Source organism: Saccopteryx leptura, chromosome 11, assembly GCF_036850995.1.
Source record: "Saccopteryx leptura isolate mSacLep1 chromosome 11, mSacLep1_pri_phased_curated, whole genome shotgun sequence".
NCBI classification, from domain to species: domain Eukaryota; kingdom Metazoa; phylum Chordata; class Mammalia; order Chiroptera; family Emballonuridae; genus Saccopteryx; species Saccopteryx leptura.
Genome location: NC_089513.1, coordinates 20536138 through 20558582, shown reverse-complemented (window position 1 = coordinate 20558582; position 22445 = coordinate 20536138). Strand labels below are relative to the sequence as shown.

At 41.3% G+C, this 22445-nt stretch overlaps 2 protein-coding genes across 5 annotated transcripts in view; both read right to left on the bottom strand.

Annotated features, from left to right (window-relative positions):
* The window catches only part of DYM (dymeclin), a 303872-nt gene extending 293376 nt beyond the window's left edge, over window positions 1-10496 (bottom strand). For 2 of the 3 annotated variants that reach the window (XM_066352273.1, XM_066352276.1), the window contains exon 1: window positions 10248-10496. The gene's annotated coding sequence lies outside the window, so the exon portion shown is untranslated. Of the gene's footprint in view, window positions 1-10202 lie in introns of all 3 variants that reach the window. The other variant, XM_066352275.1, reaches the window with a different exon arrangement.
* A 4931-nt stretch (window positions 10497-15427) lies between these two features.
* Window positions 15428-21521, bottom strand: C11H18orf32 (chromosome 11 C18orf32 homolog). 2 transcript variants are annotated; one of them, XM_066352976.1, is made up of 4 exons: window positions 21415-21495; window positions 19868-19927; window positions 17177-17365; window positions 15428-16349 (listed from the first exon to the last, which is right to left on the bottom strand). In XM_066352976.1, exons 3-4 carry the CDS (start codon window positions 17339-17341, stop codon window positions 16284-16286), a joined length of 231 nt encoding a protein of 76 aa, XP_066209073.1. In that variant the 5' UTR covers window positions 17342-17365; window positions 19868-19927; window positions 21415-21495; the 3' UTR covers window positions 15428-16283. The 2 variants fall into 2 exon arrangements, with proteins under 2 accessions (XP_066209073.1, XP_066209074.1); XM_066352977.1 differs by lacking the exon at window positions 19868-19927 and having other exon boundaries at window positions 21415-21521.
* Between the last annotated feature and the right edge of the window lie 924 nt (window positions 21522-22445).

The following is a 22445-nucleotide window of genomic DNA, read 5'->3' as shown; positions in this document are numbered from 1 at the left end:
CACCAAAGGTCAGGATAGAGAATGGAATTTTTCTGAACAAGAAGAATACCCCTCAGTCACATTACTGAAGAATGAATGGCTTTGGAAATTACTTTTTGCTGCAGATTTTCTATTTCTCAATGAATTCAATCTAAAATTGGAAAGCCTACAACACTTTAACATACAAAACCTATACTAGAGTTTTCATTGTCATTTTAAGGAAAATTGACACTGTTTGAATCACAAGTAACATCAAGCTGTTTTCTTTTAATTTTTCCATTGACTGGAGAGAAAGACGGGAAGGGAGAGAGACAGAGAGAGAGAGAGAGAGAGAGAGAGAGAGAGAAAGAGGACTTCAACTCGTTTCACTTAATTGTGTCATTTAGCCTGACCAGGCAGTGGTGCAGTGGATAGAGCGTCAGACTGGGATGTGGAGGACCCAGGTTCGAGACCCCAAGGTCGCCAGCTTGAGCACGGGCTCATCTGGTTTGAGGTCGCTGGGCTCGAGCAAGGAGTCATTTGGTCTGCTGTGGCCCTACCCCCACCCCCCCACCCCACCCCGTCAAGGCACATATGAGAAATCAATCAATGAACAACAAAGGAACCACAACGAAGAATTGATGTTTCTCATCTCTCTCCCTTCCTGTCTGTCTGTCCCTATCTGTCCCTCTCTCTGATTCTGTCTCTGCTATAAAAAAAAAAAAAAAAATTGTGCCATTTAGTGTGCACTCATTGATTGCTTATTGTATGTGCCCTGACTAGGGATCGAACCTGTAACCTCAGTGCGCTGGGATGACATTTTTATCCACTGAGCAACCCAGCCAGGGCATATCAAGCGGCTTTAATACACTCCCTATGCTCTCAAAAATATTTTTTAAAATTTTTTATTGATTTATTTGAGAGAGATAAAGAGGAAAGGAGAAAAAAAATAAAGAGAGAGAGGGAGGGAGGGAAAGAAAAACAATTGATTTGTTATACCACTTACATATGTATTCATTGGTTAATTCTTGTAAGTGCCCTGACCAGAGATCGAACCCACAACCTTGGCATATCAGAGGACTTCCTAACCAACAGAACTACACAGCCAGGACCCTATGCTGTCAAAAATTAACCTAAAATGAAAGATCTCCAGTTCCATACAAGTATGCAATAGGTATGTTTTCCAAAATCAAATTACAGTTCCAATAGCATTTTTCAGACCTTAATGCTAGTACAAAAGTACTTTCCCATTTAAAAAGCCGTGTAACTGGAATGAGAAGCTTCCACCTAATCCACAATTGGAAGTGATTATTCTTCAACGGAATGATCTGTTAAAAGGTAAATATTAAGAAAATAATCTTGACCTGTGGTGGTGCAGTGGATAAAGTGTCGACCTGGAAATGCTGAGGTCGCCAGTTCGAAACCCTGGGCTTGCCTGGTCAAAGCACATATGGGAGTTGATGCTTCCAGCTCCTCCCCCCCTTCTCTCTCTCTGTCTCTCCCCCCTCCTCTCTAAAATGAATAAATAAAAAAAATTTAAAAAAAAATAATCTAACAAAATTCTATAGATGCCTTCCAAGCAATAAATGTACTCTACTAAAATCATGTTCATGGACTAATATCAGTATTTGACAGTACCTATCTGTGAGAGAAGATATGTTCAAAGATGAAATACATAAAATCTCAATATAAATCAGCATTCAATATTAACATTTATAATCAATGTTGATGATAGGGAACACTAATTTTAAGAACCCAGTAGACCAAACCAGTGGTGGCGCAGTGGATAAAGCATCAACCTGGAACACTGAGGTCGCCAGTTTGAAACCCTGGGCTGGCCTGGTCAAGGCACTTATGGGAGTTGATGCTTCCTGCTCCTTCCCCACCCTTCTCTCTCTAAAATGAATAAAATCTTTAAAAAAAAAAGATGTTAAAAAAAAAAGAACCAAGTAAGTAAAATATTACCCCTCCGACAGAGATTTCATTCTTCTCGTCAGCAAACCTTTATTATAAAAATATATATATATTTGTTCAACCATTTAGTATTATATTTTGAATTTCATCACTAAAAACTTGTGGAAATTCTTTCTCTCTTATTACATAAACATCAGTATAACCTTCATTTTGGCACTTGACCCACAAAGCCTAAAATATTTACAATCTGGCCCTTCACACAAAATGTTGGCAGACATTTAGCCTAAAAGAATAAACTGCGCAAAGAAAATGCTAGAAAATGATACTTCAGATATCAGACCTAGACAGGCTAGGTACAGAAACCCTGCTCTCAGCCACTGCTCCAATGCACCCATGAACCAGAAACAAGATGTCACAAGAAAGGAAAAATCAAAGACCAACAAATAACACCTGAAATTAAAAAGATTTAAAAATTCAACAGAAAGGTGGTCAAGGGAACTCTCATAAAAAATAAAAAGACAAATAGATGGGAAACAGGAGACAGATAATTAGAAAGTCCATTTAAAAGCTCTTAATAGTAACAGGAGTTCCAAAAAGAAAGCACAAACTTAACTGAGGGCTGTCACACTGTCAAGCTAGCACAGTGAAGGGTTTGAGCTGTACCTTCCGGGCCTGCTAACAAAGACATGAAGCCTGTGGGGCAGGAACAAAAACAATTCATAGCTCACAGCAACAGTGGTAGCCAGAGTAACACCTTGCATCAGTCTCCTGGGCCCAATCCCCACGTATCTTTCAAAGTTAGTAATATATTTACGGAAAAAGAAGCAAATGGGGGGGGGGGGGGCAAGGGGCAGGGAAGCAAGGTAAACTACTCAGCTCAGCAGTGAAGCAGTGAGCAATATTTAGTTGGTCATAATAAAGTAAACACTGAACAATGACTTAATCAATAATTCTTATATGTCTGTAGTGGAAAGCCTGGAAGAGGGGGAGGTGGAGGAAAAGCACCTCATCTACCATAGTAAGGAGTCAATAGGTATTATCTAAAATTGGTAAGTCACAAAATAGCCATTTATACAATTATAAACACAGTTAAAGGCTGTTGCCTCTGAGGACCAGACTAAGAAGGATGGGTACTACTGGTTTTTTTTAATATGCCTTCTAGTATTAGATAAATATGCAAGTAGTATTTTAAGTAGAATAATTAACTTTCAAATAAATTGAGGAGAATGTGCTTTACTATTTCATAATCATTGATTCATATAAACAACTCAATGTGCAAGTATTAAAGAACAGTGCAGGGTTGAAAAACAAACTAGCAATACTGAAGATATATCATATATTATGATTATGTAAATACAAGGAGCCTGTTGATATTTCCTGAGTGCCCATGATATGGACAGCAAAATGCTAAATGCCAAGGTTAAATCTGTGGCCCTGGCCGGTTGGCTCAGTGGTAGAGCATCGGCCTGGCATGTAGATATTCCAGGTTCAACTCCCAGCCCAGTATGTGGATATCCCAGGTTTGATTCCTGGTCAGGGTACAGAGAAGCACCCATTTGTTTCTCCACCCCTCCCCCTCTCACCTCTCTCTCTCTCTCTCTCTCTCTCTCTCTCTCTCTCTCTTCTTCCCCTCTGGCAGCCATGGCTCAATTGGAGCAAGTTGGTCCCGGATGCTGAGGATGGCTCCATGGCTTCCCTGTCAGGCACTAAGAAGAGCTCGGTTGCTGAGCAATGAAGCAATGAAGCAACGAAGCAATGCCCCAGATGGGCAGAATATTGCCCAATAGCAGGCTTGCCAGATGGATCCCCATCAGGGCGCATGCAGGAGTGTGTCTCTGCCTCCCCTCCTCTCATTGAATAAAAAAAAAAAAAAAAAGAACTGTGAGGAATGGAATTTAGTTATAGTTGAGGAAAAGAAACAGTTAAGTCAACATGAAATTATAATATGGCAACCATTCAAGACTCAGTGAAAGCTTCCCAGAAGTCATGCCATAGAACACAAGACATGAAGGGTAGAAGGACTGGCTTGGTCAAGTGTGGGATCCAGAAAATTTTCAAAGCAAAGAGAAAAGTATGTGTGAAGGCCTAAGGTTAAGACAGAAACAGGCAAGACCCATTCAAAGAACTGAAAGAAGTTCAACATGGCTGGAGCAAGAGGGAATCCAAGTGGAAGCAAACAAGGCCAGAAAGCAGCCGCACCTCCATGCCTTATGGAGAAACTTACTTAAGGGCATGTCTTCTACTTTGCCCATTGTGACTGTAAAATTGCATATATCTTAAGTCATTTAGATCAATGAATTCTTCCCCTATACACTGATGATTTCAAAATATCTATGTCCAGTCCAGAATTGTCTTGTGGATGACATACCACTTATCTGACTCCCTGACATACATTATACATCCTAGTATTTAGGATGTATATTTTGACAGATATACAAGAAATATTTTTATTTAATTCTAACAAGCATTTAAGTAAATATTAGCTCTATTTTACAGATGAGAAAACCAGAAGCTCAAAAAGGTCAAGTAACATGCCAGAGCACATAAGTAACACAACTAAGGTTCAATCCCAGAAATTTGGGAAGTGTTAGGTTAGTTTGGAGTCCACAGAGAAACTAATTATGACGTATGGTAATAAAAAGGCCAATTGCCTACCTCAATTTCCAGTCCTCCCTCCCTTATAGTAACAACTCCTATTTTTGGCTGAGCACATTCCTGTCCAGCTACAAGATACATTACCCAAGCTCTCTTGCAGCCAATAAGGTCATATGACTAAGTTCTGGTTAATACTAAATTACATAGAACTTCCTTAGGGTTGTACAGCCATTTCTCTTTCCCTTCATTCATCCTGCTGCTTGGAAATTAGCAAGAACACCAGCAGCCATTCAGGACCCAGAAATCAAAGGCCACACCCTAGCGATGACAGAGTAAGAAACTAGAAAGAGGTTGGGTCCCTAATGACAGTGGAGCCACCATACCAGCCCTGAATGTCTAATTCTGGTATTCTTTCCCATGAAAAACAAACATGTCTAAGCTATTATTTTTCAGGACTCTGTTACTCATAGGTAATCCTAACTGATATAGGAAGCTTTGAAAGTATTCTAAGAAAAAGGTGGGGGCGGAGGGGTTGCAAGAGATATTTTGAAGAAAGAATTGTCAGTTTCAGTGACTGACAATCTAAAAATTCTAAAAAGAAATTTATCAGTCATATGCCACACAAAAGATTGTTTTTAAATACTCCCAATATTCTTATTGAAGAGTTACAGCCCCTTTTGGTGTCTGCATTTTTAAAAATTGAAATACAATTGACATATAACATTGGTTTCAGATGTATAACATAAAGATTCAATATATGCATACATTGTGAAATGATCACCAGAATAAATCTAATTAACATCCATCACCACCAAGTTTAATTTTTTCATGTGATGGAATTCTTAAAATCTATTCTCTTAGCAACTTTCAAACAGGTAATACAGTATTATTAACTATAGTCATCATGCTGTACATCACATGGAGGACTTTATTTATATATAACTAGAAGTTGGTACCTTTTGACCATCTTCACCCATTTTTCCCACACTCACACACTCTACCCACCTGTCTGGTAACTGCATTTCTAAAGAATGTGATAAAAATTAAAGACATCAATAAGTACTAACCACTCCTTAAAGGGAATGAAAAAAAAAAGAAACCTTTTAGTAAGTCTAACCTATTGCAAAGTTGTTCTCAACCTTACTAGTTTAGGTTATTTTGTCTAAAAATAAGTAACATGCAAATAACTTACAAGCTGTTTATAAGAAGAGATTTAGCACATTAAGTTCAGCTAAGAACTTTACTAAAAAAAATAAATAGCCAGTCCTGCCTTTAAGGTTAACAATTCCTATTACACTTATGATAAGCAGTAGAAGACACACAACCATCAGAGGGCCAGGACCTTCACACCCGATCCAGTCAAGTCCTCAAGAGCTAAGTTAGGAGGTGCAACCCCGTCAAGACACAGGATACCAAACTAGAAGACTTCCTGAAATACTCTCCACCTCCAAGATTCAGTCTTCTCCTGGTCCTGGGAAGGGAAGAGCAGTAACAGCTATCTTGCTCCTGGGCTTCTCAGGCCCACAGAACTAAACCATGCCTGGCTGAGTCACACAAAGAAAATTCTAGAATGGGCTTCAAGCCCACGTCTTATAGTAGCTCATCTTCCTGAAAGTTTTCTCTCACTTTAATATTCTTCTAGTTGAATTGAGGGTGCCTCTATCACCCAATGGGACCGAATGCCCCGTCTTCTTACTCTGGGCAGGGGAACCATCACTATTCCAGATGTCCTGTGACTTCAAGTAGCAGTTGAGTATCACACACACTGATTACAAGTATAAAATACTTTAAAACATTAATATTAAAGAGACCGAAACACAATACAGAAAAACTTTACACGCTGTTAACATGGCTTTTATACTTAATCACTTGTAAAGGTCTCATTTTCCCAAAGCCTACATACACAAGTGTCACACTTATTTCCCACGCGTTTGCATAGAGTCACTATAAAGGAAAATGAACAGTCCTCTCTAGCACTCATCATTCCCATTACCTACAAAAAAAGATGACACATTGCATTTGTAGTAGCAAAGGAAATCACCTATTTTCTTAAGTCTCAGCAAAATATCCCAAAACATGCTGTGTAAGCAGAATAATACTCTACTCCCAAAGATATCCACATCCTAATCCATGGAACTTTGTGATTCTGTTATCTTAAATCTTAAAAGGGACTCTGCAGTTATAATTAAGTTAAGGACCTTGAAATGGGGGAAATTATCTTGAATTATCCAGGTGAGCCTGATCTAATCACTAGGGCCCTTAAAGGGAGAGAGCCTTCCCCATCCATGGTCAGAGACTGACTACAGAAGAATGGTCAGAAAGATGCAAGGTTGCTAGCTTTGAAGATTGAAAAAGGGGGCACAATCCAAGGAATGTGGCAGCTGCTAGAAGAGGTAAGGAAACACATTCTCCCCTAGAAACTTCCAGAAAGGAACAAAGCCTGGCTGACACACTGATTTCAGCCCAGTGAGACCCATTTCAGACTTTTAAAATACAGAACTTTAAAATAATACATCTGTGTTGTTTTAAACTACTAAATCTGTGTAACTATTACAGTTGTCACAGAAAACCAATATACACACATTAAACAGCTTCTAACAATAAGTAAAATTATCTTGAAAGGCCCTGGCTAAGTAGGTCAGTTGGTTAGAGCATGGTCCCAAATGCCAAGGTTGTGGGTTCAATCCCCAGTTGGGGCACATACAAGAATCAACCAACGAATGCACAACTAAGTGGAACAACGAACAAATCAATGTTTCTTTCTCTTTCTCTCATTCTTTATCTCTCTCTTTTTCTCTCTCAAATCAATTAAAAAAAACTAACAAAATTATCTAGAGAAAAGCATAAATTGCCTAAATAGCGAGCATTTTGAGATATAATGGTTATTTGTGCATGTCGCAGTATATTTCACTTCTATTTTTCTCTGTCCTCATGCAATTTCACCCATAAAAAACTAGCCAAAGTGACAATTCTTCTAACTTTCTGTAAAAGGATGAAACATATTAACCAAAAAAACAAGATAGCAGAATCATCTGGAAAAATCAGGAAAACAATTATATTTTTCAGAAAGTCAAACATCAGTTTGCAATGCTTATTCTCCTTATATCAAATGGCTACACTTCTCAAAATAAATCTTAGAGCCTGACCTGTGGCTGCACAGTGGATAGAGTGTTGACCTGGAATGCTGAGGTCGCTGGTTCAAAAACCGGGCTAGCCCGGTCAAGGCACATATGAGAAGCAACAAGCAATCAATGAACAACTAAAGTGAAGCAACTATGAGATACTTCTCGCTTCCCTACCTCTCTCCTTTCTCTGTAAAATCAATAAATAAAAATCTTTAAAAATAAATAAATAAATAAATCTTAGATATTGATATATTAAAGGCTTACTACTAATTTTTAGGTAGGATGATACTGTGGGTCTATTAAAAAGACAGTGACTTGCCCTGGCTGGTTACCTCAGTGGGTTAAGAGTGACGTCTAAAAACTTCAAGGTTGCGGGTTCAATACCGGTCAGGGCACACACAGAAAGCAACCAAAAAATGCATGACTGAGTGGAACAACAAACGCTTCCCTTCACTTCCTCTTTCTCTCTCTGTCTCTCTAAAAAATCAATAAAAATTAAGCCCTGGCTGGGTAGCTCGATTGGTTGGAGCACCGTCCCGGAGCATGGAGGTTGCCAGTTCAATTCCCCAGTAAGGGCACATACAGGAGCAGCCTGATGTTCCTGTACTTCTCTTTCAAAAACAGTGACTCAATCTTCTAAAGAAACACAGGCCCTGGCCAGTTGGCTCAGTGGTAGATCGTTGGCCTGGCGTGCAGAAGTCCTGGGTTCGATTCCCGGCCAGGGCACACAGGAGAAGCGCCCATCTGCTTCTCCACCCCTCCCTCTCTCCTTCCTCTCTGTCTCTCTCTTCCCTTCCTCTCTGTCTCTCTCTTCCCTTCCATTGGAGCAAAGATGGCCTGGGAACTGGGGATGGCTCCTTGGCCTCTGCCCCAGGCGCTAGAGTGGCTCTGGTCAGGCAGAGCATCGCCCCCTGGTGGGCAGAGCGTGGCCCCTGGTGGACGTGCCGGGTGGATCCCGGTCGGGCGCATGCGGGAGTCGTCTATCCCCGTTTCCAGCTTCAGAAAAATACAAAAAAAAAAAAAAGAAACAGTATACTCAAATATTTACAAACAGAATGTTATGACTATGATCTACTTTAAAATAATTGGGGTAGGGATACAAATGAACAAGGGTACTGATAAAACTAAAATAGCCTGAATTACTATTAGAGTTGAGAAACTGGTACACGGGAGTATATTATTTTACTGTTGCAACATTTCTATATTTAAAACATACAAGAACAAAGTATTTAACCTATCTATTATAATAATATAAACTTCTTAATATATTTAATAGTTGAATCTCCTTCCTGTAACATTGCCCCACCCACCTCAATTCTCTTCTGCTTAATCCACCAGCAGCAACTGATTGTTTCATCAGTTATTCTTTAATCCTCACTTCATTTTGCCCTCCTCACTTCATTTTGCCCTATATACTAATCTTGTGAGGTTCAGCAAATCACCTAATCCCTAAAAGACTAGTTCTTCATCTGCAGAATGGAAATATTTATACTTTCCCAGTCTATCTCTGAGTTCCCGAGGGGATTACATAAACTAAAAAAACTACAAAGCAGAATAATCCCTCCAGAAATCTATATAGTCATAAACTTCATGTAGCAACCATTCACCTATTCCTATAGATTTGTCTTCCCTTCCACCTCCAATCTTTCCTTGAGTCTGCAACTCATAAGCCCAATACCTAGTTCCTCCGCAAGGTTACACTCCTCTCTACCACCTCCACCGCCGCCAATGCCTCCACCACCCCCACCATGTTTTCATATCTGTCAGCATCGCACCTTCTCTCTACAAACCTCTCCCTCCAATCTCCCTTCTCCCCTTTCAAGAATCCGACTCCAACTGCCCCCCCCCCCCACTCAGTCTGTCCTGTGTACTCCTTTGCTGGCCCTCTTACATTCATCCCTTCCCTCTTCTACTCCTTCCCAGGACTTGCACCCTGTCAGCTTTATCACCCCACTACCCTCCACCCCACTCCTGCCCCCAGTTCACAAGCACTGGAGCTACCTTCGCACTCTCCATTTATCCTTCAGACACAAGTGCTAGCCGTCAAAGGATGGGGAAGGGGAGAAAGGAGTGACTGCTGTTGGGTATGGTTTCTGTTCAGGATGATAAAAACGTTGTGGAATTAGTTGCACAATTCTGTGACTATGCTAAAAACCTGAAGTCGTACTTCAATTGTACTTTTTAAAGTGAGTTTTATGGCATGTGAATTACATCTCAATAAAAATGTACTTGTCAAAAAAGAAAGAAAACACTACCGCCCGCCCTGCCCATCACACACCCATTTGTCAGACCAACAGCGCCCTATCTCCCAAACGAGCGTCTCGCTCTTCAGCACCCTCCCCAAGTCCCGACACCAGACTGGCCAGAGATCGCGCTCCCTCTCTCTCTCTCTCTCTCTCTCTCTCTCTCGGTTAACACGCCGCCTCACCCCTCGCTCTAAGTGCCACTGTATCCTGGGGCGGGGTGGGAGGGGACTGGGGCTCCGGCACAGCCTCTCCACGGCGGCCCCGGCCCCCACTGGCAGGAAGGGACCCTTCTATGCCTCCGTGGCGGCGCCGCCCCTCAGCCCCCGGTGCTGACCCGGGGAGGGGAAGAGAGGGTGTTCCTAACCGTCTCTGATGAGGAGCTGGGGGCCCGGCGGATCTCCCAGCCCACCTGTCTCAGCCGGCGGGGAGATCCGCTTCCAGCTCACGGACCAGCGAGTGGCAGAGGGTGATCAGGAGAAGCCACGGTTGCCACCGGCTCAGGCCTCCATGCTTCAGCGTCTCAGCGGCTCTGGGCCGGCTCCGGTTCAGCTCCGGCTCGGCTCGTGCCCGGGCCGCGTCAATGCCGAGGCCCGGAGGCTGCGAGAGAAGAGGGAAGCGGCCGAAAACGCAGCTGGGAACCGAACGGCCGGGCGCGCGCCAGCCGGAGATCACGTGGCACGTGGCGCGCGAGCTTCTGGGAAATGTAGTCCGTTAAGCTTTGTGCGTTCCTCCAACCTCCTAGACGCCTCCACGGCAACCGCAAGCTACGTGGCAAAATCCACAGGAGGCTAAACCCTCTCCTCCCCGGTGCAGGAGTCCCACTGTCATCGCTTATCCTCGTGGATTAACTTTATTAACACTCCTGTTCATTCCCACCAAATAGTCATCCCAAAGTCAAGCAGTTCTTTGTAGGATTCTGAAGAATTGAGGAATAGGAAAATTATTTTTTTATCATTTTATCTATTTTAAATTCTTTAATCTTTGTTCTTTTCAAATCCTTATATCGGGGGCTTTCAGGAAAAAATTTTTTAGAGGCAGTTAACTTGTCTAAAACTGCAATATTGTCGGAAAGGACAAGTCCCGTAGGAAAGAGTATCTATCCATACCCTGGCAGTGCCAAAAGTATGGAATTTGAAGTTAAATGAGCTGTTACCAGGTTAACATCCTTGAGCTATTATTATAACACTTCTCCCAGCCAGTTTCCTCATCTAAAATGTACACAAAATGATGCTACCTCCCATTGTCAAGATCAGTAATAATAATTAAAAACTCACATTATAAGTTGTTTTCTGTGTGCTATGCATTATACACTTATTTCTCCAAATAATGCTATGAGATAGGTATTACTGTTATTTCCCTTACACAGTCCATATGTTCCAATGTACTCTGAGAAGTACTATACAGAGATCTTACTTTTCAGCATAAATTGCTAACAAGTTGCCTGAGTTTGCCAAGCTATTACAAGAAAATAATATTAAAACACAAGATAACCTGACCAGTGGGTGGTGGCATAGTGGATAGAGCCTTGACCTGGGACGCTGAAGACCCAGGTTGGAAACCCCAAAGTTGCTGGCTTGAGTGTGGGATCGCAGACACGATCCCATGGCTACTGGCTTGTGCAAGGGGTCACTAGCTCTGCTTGCCCTCCTCAAGGCACATATGAGAAGCAGTCAATGAACTAAAATGCAGCAAGAGTTGATGATTCTCATCTCTCTCCCTTCCTGTCTAAAACAAACAAACAACTAGGAGCCTAGCTAAAAAGAGGTATACTTCCTGCTATGTAGACATTGTGAAGAATGTTATGGATACATGTTCATGATATATTGAGCAGAAATAGTATATATAGTATTATCCAATTTTTTTAAGTGAATTATATTTATATTACCTAAATACATATGCCCAGGGTGGGGGAGGGGGAGGATAAAATAATATTAACAATTATTAACTTTGAGAAATGAGATTATGCATGATTAAAATTAGTTTTCCCCTATCCTCTAATTTTTCTGCAACAAATATGAATTACACTTAGAATTTTATTTTAAAATCATAGCAAAAAGTCAGGCACCAAAACCAAACTCCAAGTACTTTATCATTTTGCCTGTACCAAAATTACAGCCTACCTAATCCAAAACAACCTAGCAACAAATACTCATGCTACTTAGAAAATAATTCTAAAACATAAAAAGCACCCGAAAAAGTATACTTCAGTTTGGAAGGCATGTGATATTTATTTTTTGCAGCAGCAGATTTATAACCTCTGAGCTCATTCTGGTTAGGGCATGTACAAGAATTAACCAATGAATGTATAAATAAGTGGAATAACAAAGTTTCTCTCTCTTTCCCTTCTCCGTCTAAAATCAGTTTTTTAAACTGTGGGTTAAATTAAGTTGTCCTGAAGGACAAGAGCAGCCAGCACAACTTCATATCTAGCCTCAAGGGAACGGTTTTATGAGAAATAAAGGGTGATAACCACTTGGGACAAGCAGGACCAGAATTTTCATCTTTTTTTTTTTTATTATTTATTGGTTTTAGCAAGACAGGAGGGGAGAGAGATGGACAGACAGAAATATTGATGATGCTCTAACTAACCAACCAAGCTATCTGGCCAGGGCAAAAAAGGTATCTTCTAATTTCCCTTATGATTTCTTCTTTGATCCACTGGTTGTTTATTGTTCAATTTCTACAAATCTGTAAATTTTCTTGTTTTCCTTCTGTTAGTGATTTCTGACTTCTTCCTATTGTGGTCAGAGAAGGTACTTTATATATTTGTCTTTCAAATGCATTGAGACTTAATTTGTGGCATAGCATATTGGCTATCCTAGACAATGTCCCAGGTTGTGCTTGAGAATATGTATTTTGTTCTTGGCTAGTGCTCTATGTATGTCTGTTAGAGTTAGTTGGTTTGTGTTGTTCAAGTTCTCTATTTCCCTACTTTTCTTCTCTCTGGTTGTTCTATTCATTATTAAAAGTGGGGTATTAATGTCTCTATTATTGTAGAACTTTCTCCCTTCAATTGTGGCAATTTTTGCTTCATATATTTTGAGGTCATTATTAGGCTCTAAACTATAGTTTGTTTGTTTTTTAATTTTTCTGAAGTTGGAAACGGGGAGGCAGTCAGACTCCCACATGCGCCCGACTGGGATCCACCCGGCATGCCCACCAGGGGGCGATGCTCTGCCCATCTGGGGCATCGCTCTGCAGCAATCAGAGCCATTCTAGCACCTGAGGCAGAGGTCACAGAGCCATCCTCAGCACCCAGGCAAACTTTGCTCCAGTGGAGCCTTGGCTGCCAGAGGGGAAGAGAGAGACAGAGAGGAAGGAGAGGGGGAGGGGTGAAGAAGCAGATGGGCGCTCCTCCTGTGTGCCCTGGCCGGGAATCGAACCCGGGACCCCCACACGCCAGGCCGACGCTCTACCGCTGAGCCAACCGGCCAGGGCCTAGTATTTTTGAAATATTGAAAGACAAAACAACCTAAGATCCACTGATCTTCAAGATACACATTTTCTTTTAAATACTTTTAATTGAAAAAAGAAAACTAAACAGTGAATATTGCATGTTACTTTTGTCTTAAAAAAAAAAATAAAGTGAAACACATACATAAGTATTAGGTAGTGCATGCAGAGAATATCTATGGAAATATAAGGAAAAAAACTGATAACAGTGATTGCCTCCTAGAAGAGGAACCGGGTATCTGGGAACCAGGGTGGGTGAGAAAATCTTCATCTGTGTACACTACTGTACCTTATGAATTTTGTATCAAAAATTAAATATTCAAAAATAAATATTTTTTTTAAATGGCACATGCTTTCTCTCTGAGCAAGCCTGCACCTTCCCTCTCCCCCTCATATTGCCCCCCTCAGCCGCATTACCTTTGCCTTTTTCTCTAAGCTCCAAGGGCCCTTCTGCCTCTGAGGCTTGTTCCCCGAGCCTATGCAGCCCAATTGGCCCACTTCTACTGCCTCTGTAACTTTCTAAATCAACTTTCTTTTATAATTTGAAATGCCACAGACTAGAAACTGAAAAGAAAAATAGTACATGGTTCAAATTAAAAGGATCCTAGAAGATATTCAATGACTGTAAACTCAGTAAGATTGACAACCTTTTTTTTTTTTTTTTAATTTATTCATTTTTAGAGAGGGAGAGAAGGGGGGAGGAGCTGGAAGCATCAACTCCCATATGTGCCTTGACCAGGCAAGCCCAGGGTTTCGAACAGGCGACCTCAGCATTTCCAGGTCGATGCTTTATCCCCTGCGCCACCACAGGTCAGGCAATGTAAACTCAGTAAGTAGGGCAGGCTACTAAGAGCCTGCTTGTATTCCAGAAAGTTCAGTTCCAAGATGCTGTAAAAGGGAAAGAGCAGGGGATATTCGTTCGATGGTTTTATACTTTTCTTTCTAAAAGTATTTAAGGTGACCCGCAAACACATGTAATACGTTAAATGGCAACACTACCTGCAGGAGAAAAAGAAAGGTGGGGGCATGAAGTGGAGCCAAATGGATGGACCAGGTGTACTTCCAAACCTGCCAGGCTTTAACTACTGGTTTACAAAGTCTGGAATGTAGCTTTCCGTGTTGCAAGTTGAATACAGACTTAATGTGTTAATACAGTCCTCACCTAGAGTGGGGCTGACTCTCTTTTTAGAAGCTAGAGGACCTTATGCCTAACAGAAGGCCGCTCCAAACGAAGGATAAAGAATATTCCCATATTGCCTGTTGCAACAACAGTGCTCAGGTTTACCACTTCCCTGATAGAGCAGACTTTTGGAGTCAGACCTCTTTGAATTCTGGGTCCATAATGAGCTGAATGATTTTGGGAAAGCTACTCTCTTAGTTTTTTGTTTTTTTATTTTTAATTTTTTTATAGGGACAGAGAGAGAGTCAGATAGAGGGATAGATAGGGACAGACAGGAACGGAGAGAGAAGCATCAACCATCAATTTTTCGTTGTGACACCATAGTTGTTCATTGATTGCTTTCTCTTAAGTGCCATGACCGCGGGTGAGCTTTTTTGCTCAAGCCAGATGAACCCATGCTCAAGCTGGCTATCCTGGGGTCTCGAACCTGGGTCCTTCCGCCTCCCAGTCCCACACTCTATCCCCTGCGCCACCGCCTGGTCAGGCACTCTCTTAGTTTTTTAACTGCCCTAACAGAATACCGCAAACTGGGTGGCTCAAACATTTTTCAGTTCTGTTGATTGGAAGGTCCAAGATCAAGGTATTGTCATATTTGGTGAGTTTTGACCCTCTTCCTGGTTTGCAGATGGTATCATTTCATTGTATCTTCACATGGCAGAAAGAAAGCCCTAATCTCTCTTCTAAAATACACTAATCCCATATGAGGGCTCAACCATCATGACCTCACCTAAACCTAATTACCTCCAAAAGGCCCCATCTCCTAATCCTACCCCACTGAGGTTTAGGGTTATGTATTTGGGTAGAACCCTGAGCCATCCCTGCTGCAGATCCCCACTGGCCAAATCCAATGGAACTCATGGAAAATGTGTTGATATTGTCCAAGCAGCTTTCTTGGGCAGCAAAGTAGGGCGACAGGCGCAGAGATCTGGAGAGGAAAATGAAGATATGCGGCACACTCATAATATAAACACTGATTAATGACTTAACCAAGATGTACAAACACCTATAGAGAGGAAGTGTGGGAGAAGAGGGAATACAGTGTAAGATAGCTGTATCTCAACCATGGCAGGAAGTTGAACACGTGGAAATTTGACAGATCCAAAACAGCAGTACATATGTGTTATTTAGAAATACACAAATAAAATGTAAGACACAAGGAACAGCCTTTGGGGACTATGGGAGTAGGGACATTATACACCTTCCAATATTATGATTTTTTAAAAATGACATAATAAAAACATGAATTTTAAGTAAGTTGCTAGAAGGCTACATAAAGAAAAAACTAAGAGTGACTACATTGGTGGAGCTGGAATAAGGGAGTGAGGGAGCGAGAGAACATCAACTTTTCATTCAACTTCCTGTTACACTGCTTGACCATGAACATCTGCTAGTTTAATAATATAGTCTGTGTCAAAATAATCTGGAGACGTTTTCTCTCAACATATGTACCCTGATTTATCAATGTCACTGCATTAAATTTAATTTTAAAAAAAAGGAAAGAAAAAATAATAATAATATAGTCTGTATACTTTAAATAATGAATTAAATTAATCAAATGAATTTAGTTGCTAAAGTGAACTTATCTTATCCCTCAGGTGGGCGAGGGCAAAATAGTTGAAACCTACTGATTTCTATCGGATGAAGTCTGGGGTGAGTCAAGACTTGATCAGACATACAGCTTAACAGGTTTAAGTATCTAAACTATCTATCATAAATCCTAGTTTAAGAGAAGAATGTCAGACAATTACAAAGAAGGTGCTTCATATTATTAGGTCCATTTTGAAAACAATGAGGTCCTCTGGGGCAATCACTTCAGTCTTGCTTTTTATCACAGATTTCTGTTGGTCCTTTTGTTGGTAATCCATTTATGTCTGCACCCTAAAATGAGAAAAACCATTTTAGAAATTATTACAACAAAAATGAGAGATATTCTTTTTGAAAAGTCGACAAACTTCAGAATGAAAAAAACTCTGCTTCTAGAAATGTGCAGGACGGCTTAGTGCAATTGAGTACAATTGAACTCAGCAAACACCAATGCTAAAGTAAAGATAACAGTTTGTCTAAATAGTCATTTAAAAGAATAACTTCATTTTGTTAAAAAAAAAAACCCTCCATGATCTTCCCAATTAAGTCTCCTATCAAAGTTATCAATTAATGAAACTGGCTTATTTTAGAATTATCTCTTCTCATCCATTGGCTGTTTACTATTACCCTTACCAGCCAGGAAATACTGATTACTACCATGGCCATAAGGCAAGGAGCAAATGCATTAATCAGAAGCCTAGTTTAAAACCTTAGTTTAAACCAAACATTAATTACTTAAAAAAAAAAGAAAAGAAAAACTCAAACCTCCCATTTTAAATTTTGTGGGTTTTTAAAATTTATTCACTTTAGTGAGGAGAGAGAGAGAGAGAGGTGAGAGAGAGAAGGGGAAGGAGCAGGAAGCATCAACTCCCATATGCGCCTTGACCGGGCAAGCCCAGGGTTTTGAACCAGCGACCTCAGCGTTCCAGGTCGACACTTTATCCACTGTGCCACACCACAGGTCAGGCCAAACACCCTATTTTAAAAAGGAAAGAAATGAAGACACATTGATGAAGCTTCAGATTCTAAGAACTTGCCTTTCCAAAAGCCAAGTATTTTACCCAGACTGTACCACCCCCCTCACCCATTCTTCCTTATTCAAGGCATTTTAATGTTCTTACCTTATAGTCTACTTTGCCTTTGCTTTTATCATGGGACTCCTGAATAGCTTTTCTAGGCCATATACGACTCACAAAGGGGGAAATCAGAGGGTAGATGTAAGGCTCCAGGAACTTTTTGTAGACCCAGAGCAGAACCGGAATAACGATACAAGGAATGCACACCATTGTCCCAGGTGAGCTTCTGAAATTCTGATAGATACAAAGATAAAAAATCAGTTCATCCTAGAAGAATGACCGAAGTAGTAATTACCTAGATTAAGATATCTGAGTCTGACCAGGCGGTGGCACAGCGGATAAAGCGTCGGACTGGGATGCGGAAGGCCCAGGTTGGAGACCCCGAGGTCGCCAGCTTGAGCACGAGCTCATCTGGGTTGAGCAAAAAAAAAAAAAAGCTCACCAGCTCAGATGTAAGGTCCCTGAGTCTGCTGAAGGCCCACAGTCAAGGCACATATGAGAAAGCAATCAATGAACAACTAAGGTGTTACAACAAGATATCTGAAAAGACTATTTCTACACTGAAGGAAAACTCAGATCATACTATCAACTAAAAGCAAGAATCTATTAAAGATGTCGCTATCTGCAAGGTAAATGAATAGGTGGTAGGCATGAAAATAATAGCTAAGTTCCGGCCTCCAAACCTCTCCAATCGCTACTCCTCAACCATAAATTTAATGATAAAAGAAAAATACCAACATTCGCCAGGGGCTATGTTTTTTTGGGTTTTTTGACAGAGAAACAGATAGAGGGACAGACAGGAAGGGAGATGAGAAGCATCAATTCTTCATTGCGGCACTTTAGTTGTTCAATTGATTGCTTTCTCATATGTGCTTTGACGGGGGTGGGGGCTATAGTAAGAGCAAGTGACCTTGGGCTTCAATCCAGCGACCTTTGGGCTCAAGACAGCGACCTCAAGGTTTTGAACCTGAGTCCTTTGCATCCCAGTCCAATGCTCTATCCACTGTGCCACTGCCTGGTCTGGTGGTTGTTATACGCTTTGCATATACAGCTGGGCCTCTGTATATCCAAGGTTTTGCATTCATGGAGTCAACCAACCCCAAGTTGAAAACATTTGGAAAAAAAATTCCAGAATATTCCAAAAAGCAAAATTACAATTTGCCATGCATGCAAATAAAGTGATGTGTAGATACTGCCTATTTTAAAATACTACACCATTTTATATAGGGTACTGTACTGGAGCATCGAGGGATATTGGTATGGGGCAGTGTGGTGGGAGTGGTGGGGGTGTCCAGGAACCAATCCCTTGAGGGACAACTGTATAACTCATTTACCTGAAACCCAGTGAGGGTGGGTACCCTTGCTATCTTATTTACACATAAAACAAACGAAGGTACAATACGTTAAGAATTTGGTAATTCTGGTATGACTTATAATATAGTTTGGTGTAAGTCTAAGGGCCTAAACATCTTTAAGGACTGACAATACTGATTAGCTGAACCTACAATACTAAGGGCAAATCTTGCAATATGAAACTCTCTAAGATATCACACTTTGGAAGACCTCTAGGTTACAAACTGGCTGGTCTTTTCCAGGCAACAATTCTCCCTTGATATACTGCTTTGTCTTTTTAATTTCTAAAAATTTACATATCTTATTAGGTTGATAATTAGAAATCACCCTTGACTTTCTCAAAATCAGCAACTTCTTGAAAAACAACAAATACTACTTCCACAATATACTATTAAACCAAAGACTTCTTAAGTTTACAAGAATTTTAAATTCCTTAGGGTGGGGCTTAAAAACTAAGAAGCTTCAGAACACTGCATAAAGCTAGTAATTCAGGATGTTAAAATTTCTCATTTTCAAAATCTTGTAAATCAAGTATCATGTGCTGGCAAATGAGTCTGCATCATGTACACTAAGGCAACTTAGAATTATTCATAATACAAGTGAACAATGGTATAGACAACTCAATCTTTTTTTTTTTTTAATTTTTCTGAAGTTGGAAACGGGAAGGCAGTCAGACTCCTGCATGCGCCTGACCGGGATCCACCCAGCATGCCCACTAGGGAGCGATGCTTCTGCCCATCTTGGGGCGATGCTCTACCGCAATCAGAGCCATTCTAGCGCCTGAGGCAGAGGCCACAGAGCCATCCTCAGCGCCCAGATCAACTTTGCTCCAATGGAGCCTCGGCTGTGGGAGGGGAAGAGAGAGACAGAGAGGAAGGAGAGGGGGAGGGGTGGAGAAGCAGATGGGCGCTTCTCCTGTGTGCCCTGGCCAGGAATCGAACCCGGGACTCCTGCACACCAGGCCGACGCTCTACCACTGAGACAACCAGCCAGGGCACAACTCAATCTTAATGACTTTGAAATGAATTACAAGAGCTATGAACAAAAAGTCCAAATGTACATCAATGAATGTCCAGCTATTTTACAAAGGATTCATAACTAGATTCTTTAAAAAGGTCCCCTAGTCAAACTAAAATAACAATTTAAGCACAACTAAATGAAACAACTAAGAGGAACTAAGTGGAACAACGAATTGATGCTTTTCTCTCTCTCTCTTCCTGTCCCCGCTCCTTACCTCTCCCCTCAAATCAATGGAAAAATAATTTTTTAAATGTTAGTCTTTTAAAAAAAATCTTTTTAATTATTTCTTCATTTTAGAGGAGGGGGAAGGAGAGAGAAAAGCTGGAGAGGAGCAGGAAGCATCAACTCCCATATGTGCCTTACCTAGGCAGGCCCAGGGTTTTGAACCGGCGACCTCAGTGCTCCAGATTAATGCTTGATCCACTGCGCCACCACAGGTCGGAAAATTTTAAAATAAAAATAATTAAAAAATAACAGTTTAAGAATTTACCAAAATATTTCAAAACCAAACTAGTGGTGAATCTTTTTCACCATTTTTCAAGGAACCAGTATTTTTTGGTCATACACGTTTAGAATCTGATCTGGAGAGACGAAAGAGGCGGTCTGGCTTAGGTGTTGTATTCTTACACACACCACAGCCTAGTAACCAAGCAGATTGGCCAGTAGTTGCCTGTCTGAATTTGAGACAGCATTCCCCACTTTCTCTATGGTGTTCTTGGGCAAATTATTTCACCAGTCTGTGCCTGAATTCCCTCATGCTTAAAATGTAGACCATAAGAGTACCTGTCTCACAGGGATATGAATTAATATGCATACAAAGCTCAGAAGAGTGTCTTCATATATTAAGTGCTATGTAAGTGTTGAAACTAAAAAAATAAAATAAAATCCTAAATGTGTGACCTGTCCAAAGTTCACACAAAGGTAAAGAGTATATAGAGCTGGCTAAGACCAGATTCCAAGGTCTGATTTCCTAGCTCAAGGCTCTTGTCTCTTTCCCTTCCAAAACCACAATAATTATATTAATGTTCCTACCAAACTTTCAAAACCAACTAAACCCTTCAGAACAACTGGCAGTGCTCTCAGCACTAGGCTACGTTGATGCTGAGCAAAGCCTCCATCAGATTCATTTTTACCTCCTTGTAATTGTGTTTTAAAAAACTCTCGAGAATAAATACTACTCATCGGTTTTGTTGTAATTGAGGTTTTTATAAAACCTTTTAGCTTCCTTCAGAACGAAGTTATTATTTCGTCTCTTCATCTTCATGATTCTTAGGTGAGTTATTTTCTCAAACAGAAAGGTCCAGAAAGAAGGTGGCTATGGTAAGTTGATAAAATTATCATTTTACTTAATCTCTACAAACCAATTCTCAGATACTACAATAAAGGAAGCAAAAAGGATTAAAATTGCTGGAGAGGAATTTTCCTTCATTCGACTTAGTCCAAGACAATAGACGAGAGAGAAAAGGTTGCTGCGCTATCAGAGCCCCGACAGGTGAAGTGGGGACCACCACCTCCTTTAGGTAACCCGGTTCGGCGCACCCTATCTCTGGAGACAAGAAAGAGCGGGAGTGGCTGAGTGAAAAACAAAGACAGGAGAGAATAAGGGCGAATGGTGGTTGAAGATAATGGAGGGGCGAAGAAACCAATAACTCAGGCTAGGAAGCGAATATAGGGCTATAAGGAAAAGGCAGACAGGGCCAGGCGGCTGGGTGGACGCAGACAGCGGCAGAGAGGGAACGAGGGAGGGCGAAGTGGGTACACCGTCAGCACAGGCGGGCCGCGGGGCAGGAGAGCAGCAGCCGCGCTGGGCCCAGTCAGCGAGGTTCGGCCGGAGCTGCGGGTCAGCATCGAGGACACAGCCCACCCCGCCCGTCCCGGCCTAAAGTGCAAGCCCACCCAACCCCACTCACCAGCGATCACCGAGCCCAAGTGAAATGTCTGCACTTCCGGAGGGAGGGATGTGCCGCAGCCAAACCAATGGAGACCGAGAAGGGAGCTGATAAAACGTGCCTGCGTCAGCTTAACGGCACACGAGACGTATGACGCAGGAGCGGGGGGGGGGGGGGGTTCTGGGCGTGGCCTCTCGCACGTGACCACTAAGCTCTAAACCTGTGGGTGGGCGGGCGGGCGAGCTGAGCTCCTTGGGCTCTTCCTAGGTGGGTGCCTTGTGTCCAAATACTAGCACAAAATCCAAAACATTGACCCAAGAAAGAATAACGCCTGTATCAACGGTTCACCTTAGAGGTTACTCCACTTGGAGAGCTATTTTCAAATGCAGTTGTTCCTTTATCATCCACTCTCCCTAATTCAGGGTCTTCAAGAGCAAAGTACACACTAAGTCAACTTTAAATGGCTGTTAGTTTAAGAGAAATGGGTATACTTCACTCCCAGTAAAGTAGCTATCAGCGTTGAGTGGATGTACAGAAAACTGGAACCTTCTCATTTCTAGGGGTACCGTAAATGGTAACCGCTTTAGAAAGTCTGGCAGTTACCTTATGATCCAGCAATTCCACACCTAGCATATACCCGAGAAATGAGAACATGCCCACAGAGAAACTCATATACAGGTTCATAGCAGCACTATTTGTAATAACTTAAAAAACACCCAAATGTTCAACTAAATACATATTGATAAATTATTTTTCAATCAATACATAGAAAAACCCTGAAACTATTAAGCTAACTCAAAGCCAGTGGCAATGAGCCACATATTGTAATTTCTTTTATGAAATGTCAGAACAGGCCTATCATATCAATAGGTAAGTGGTTCCCTAGGGCTGGATAGGAGTGACGACTAAGTCACTGCCAAGGTTTGTCTTTGAGATGATTAAAACGTTCTAAAATTGATTTTAGTGATAGATGCTTAGTATACTAAAATCCACTGCACTGTGAATAGCAGCACTGTGTTCAACCTCAGTACAGTAGGTAGGAAAGTTTCAGA

Coding starts and splice junctions, on each gene's coding strand:
- C11H18orf32 (XM_066352977.1), bottom strand. CDS start 17,341: ATGGTGTGCATTCCTTGTATCGTTATTCCGGTTCTGCTCTGGGTCTAC. Junction 16,350..17,176: donor AAGGCAAAGTAGACTATAAG/GTAAGAACATTA, acceptor TTCTCATTTTAG/GGTGCAGACATAAATGGATT.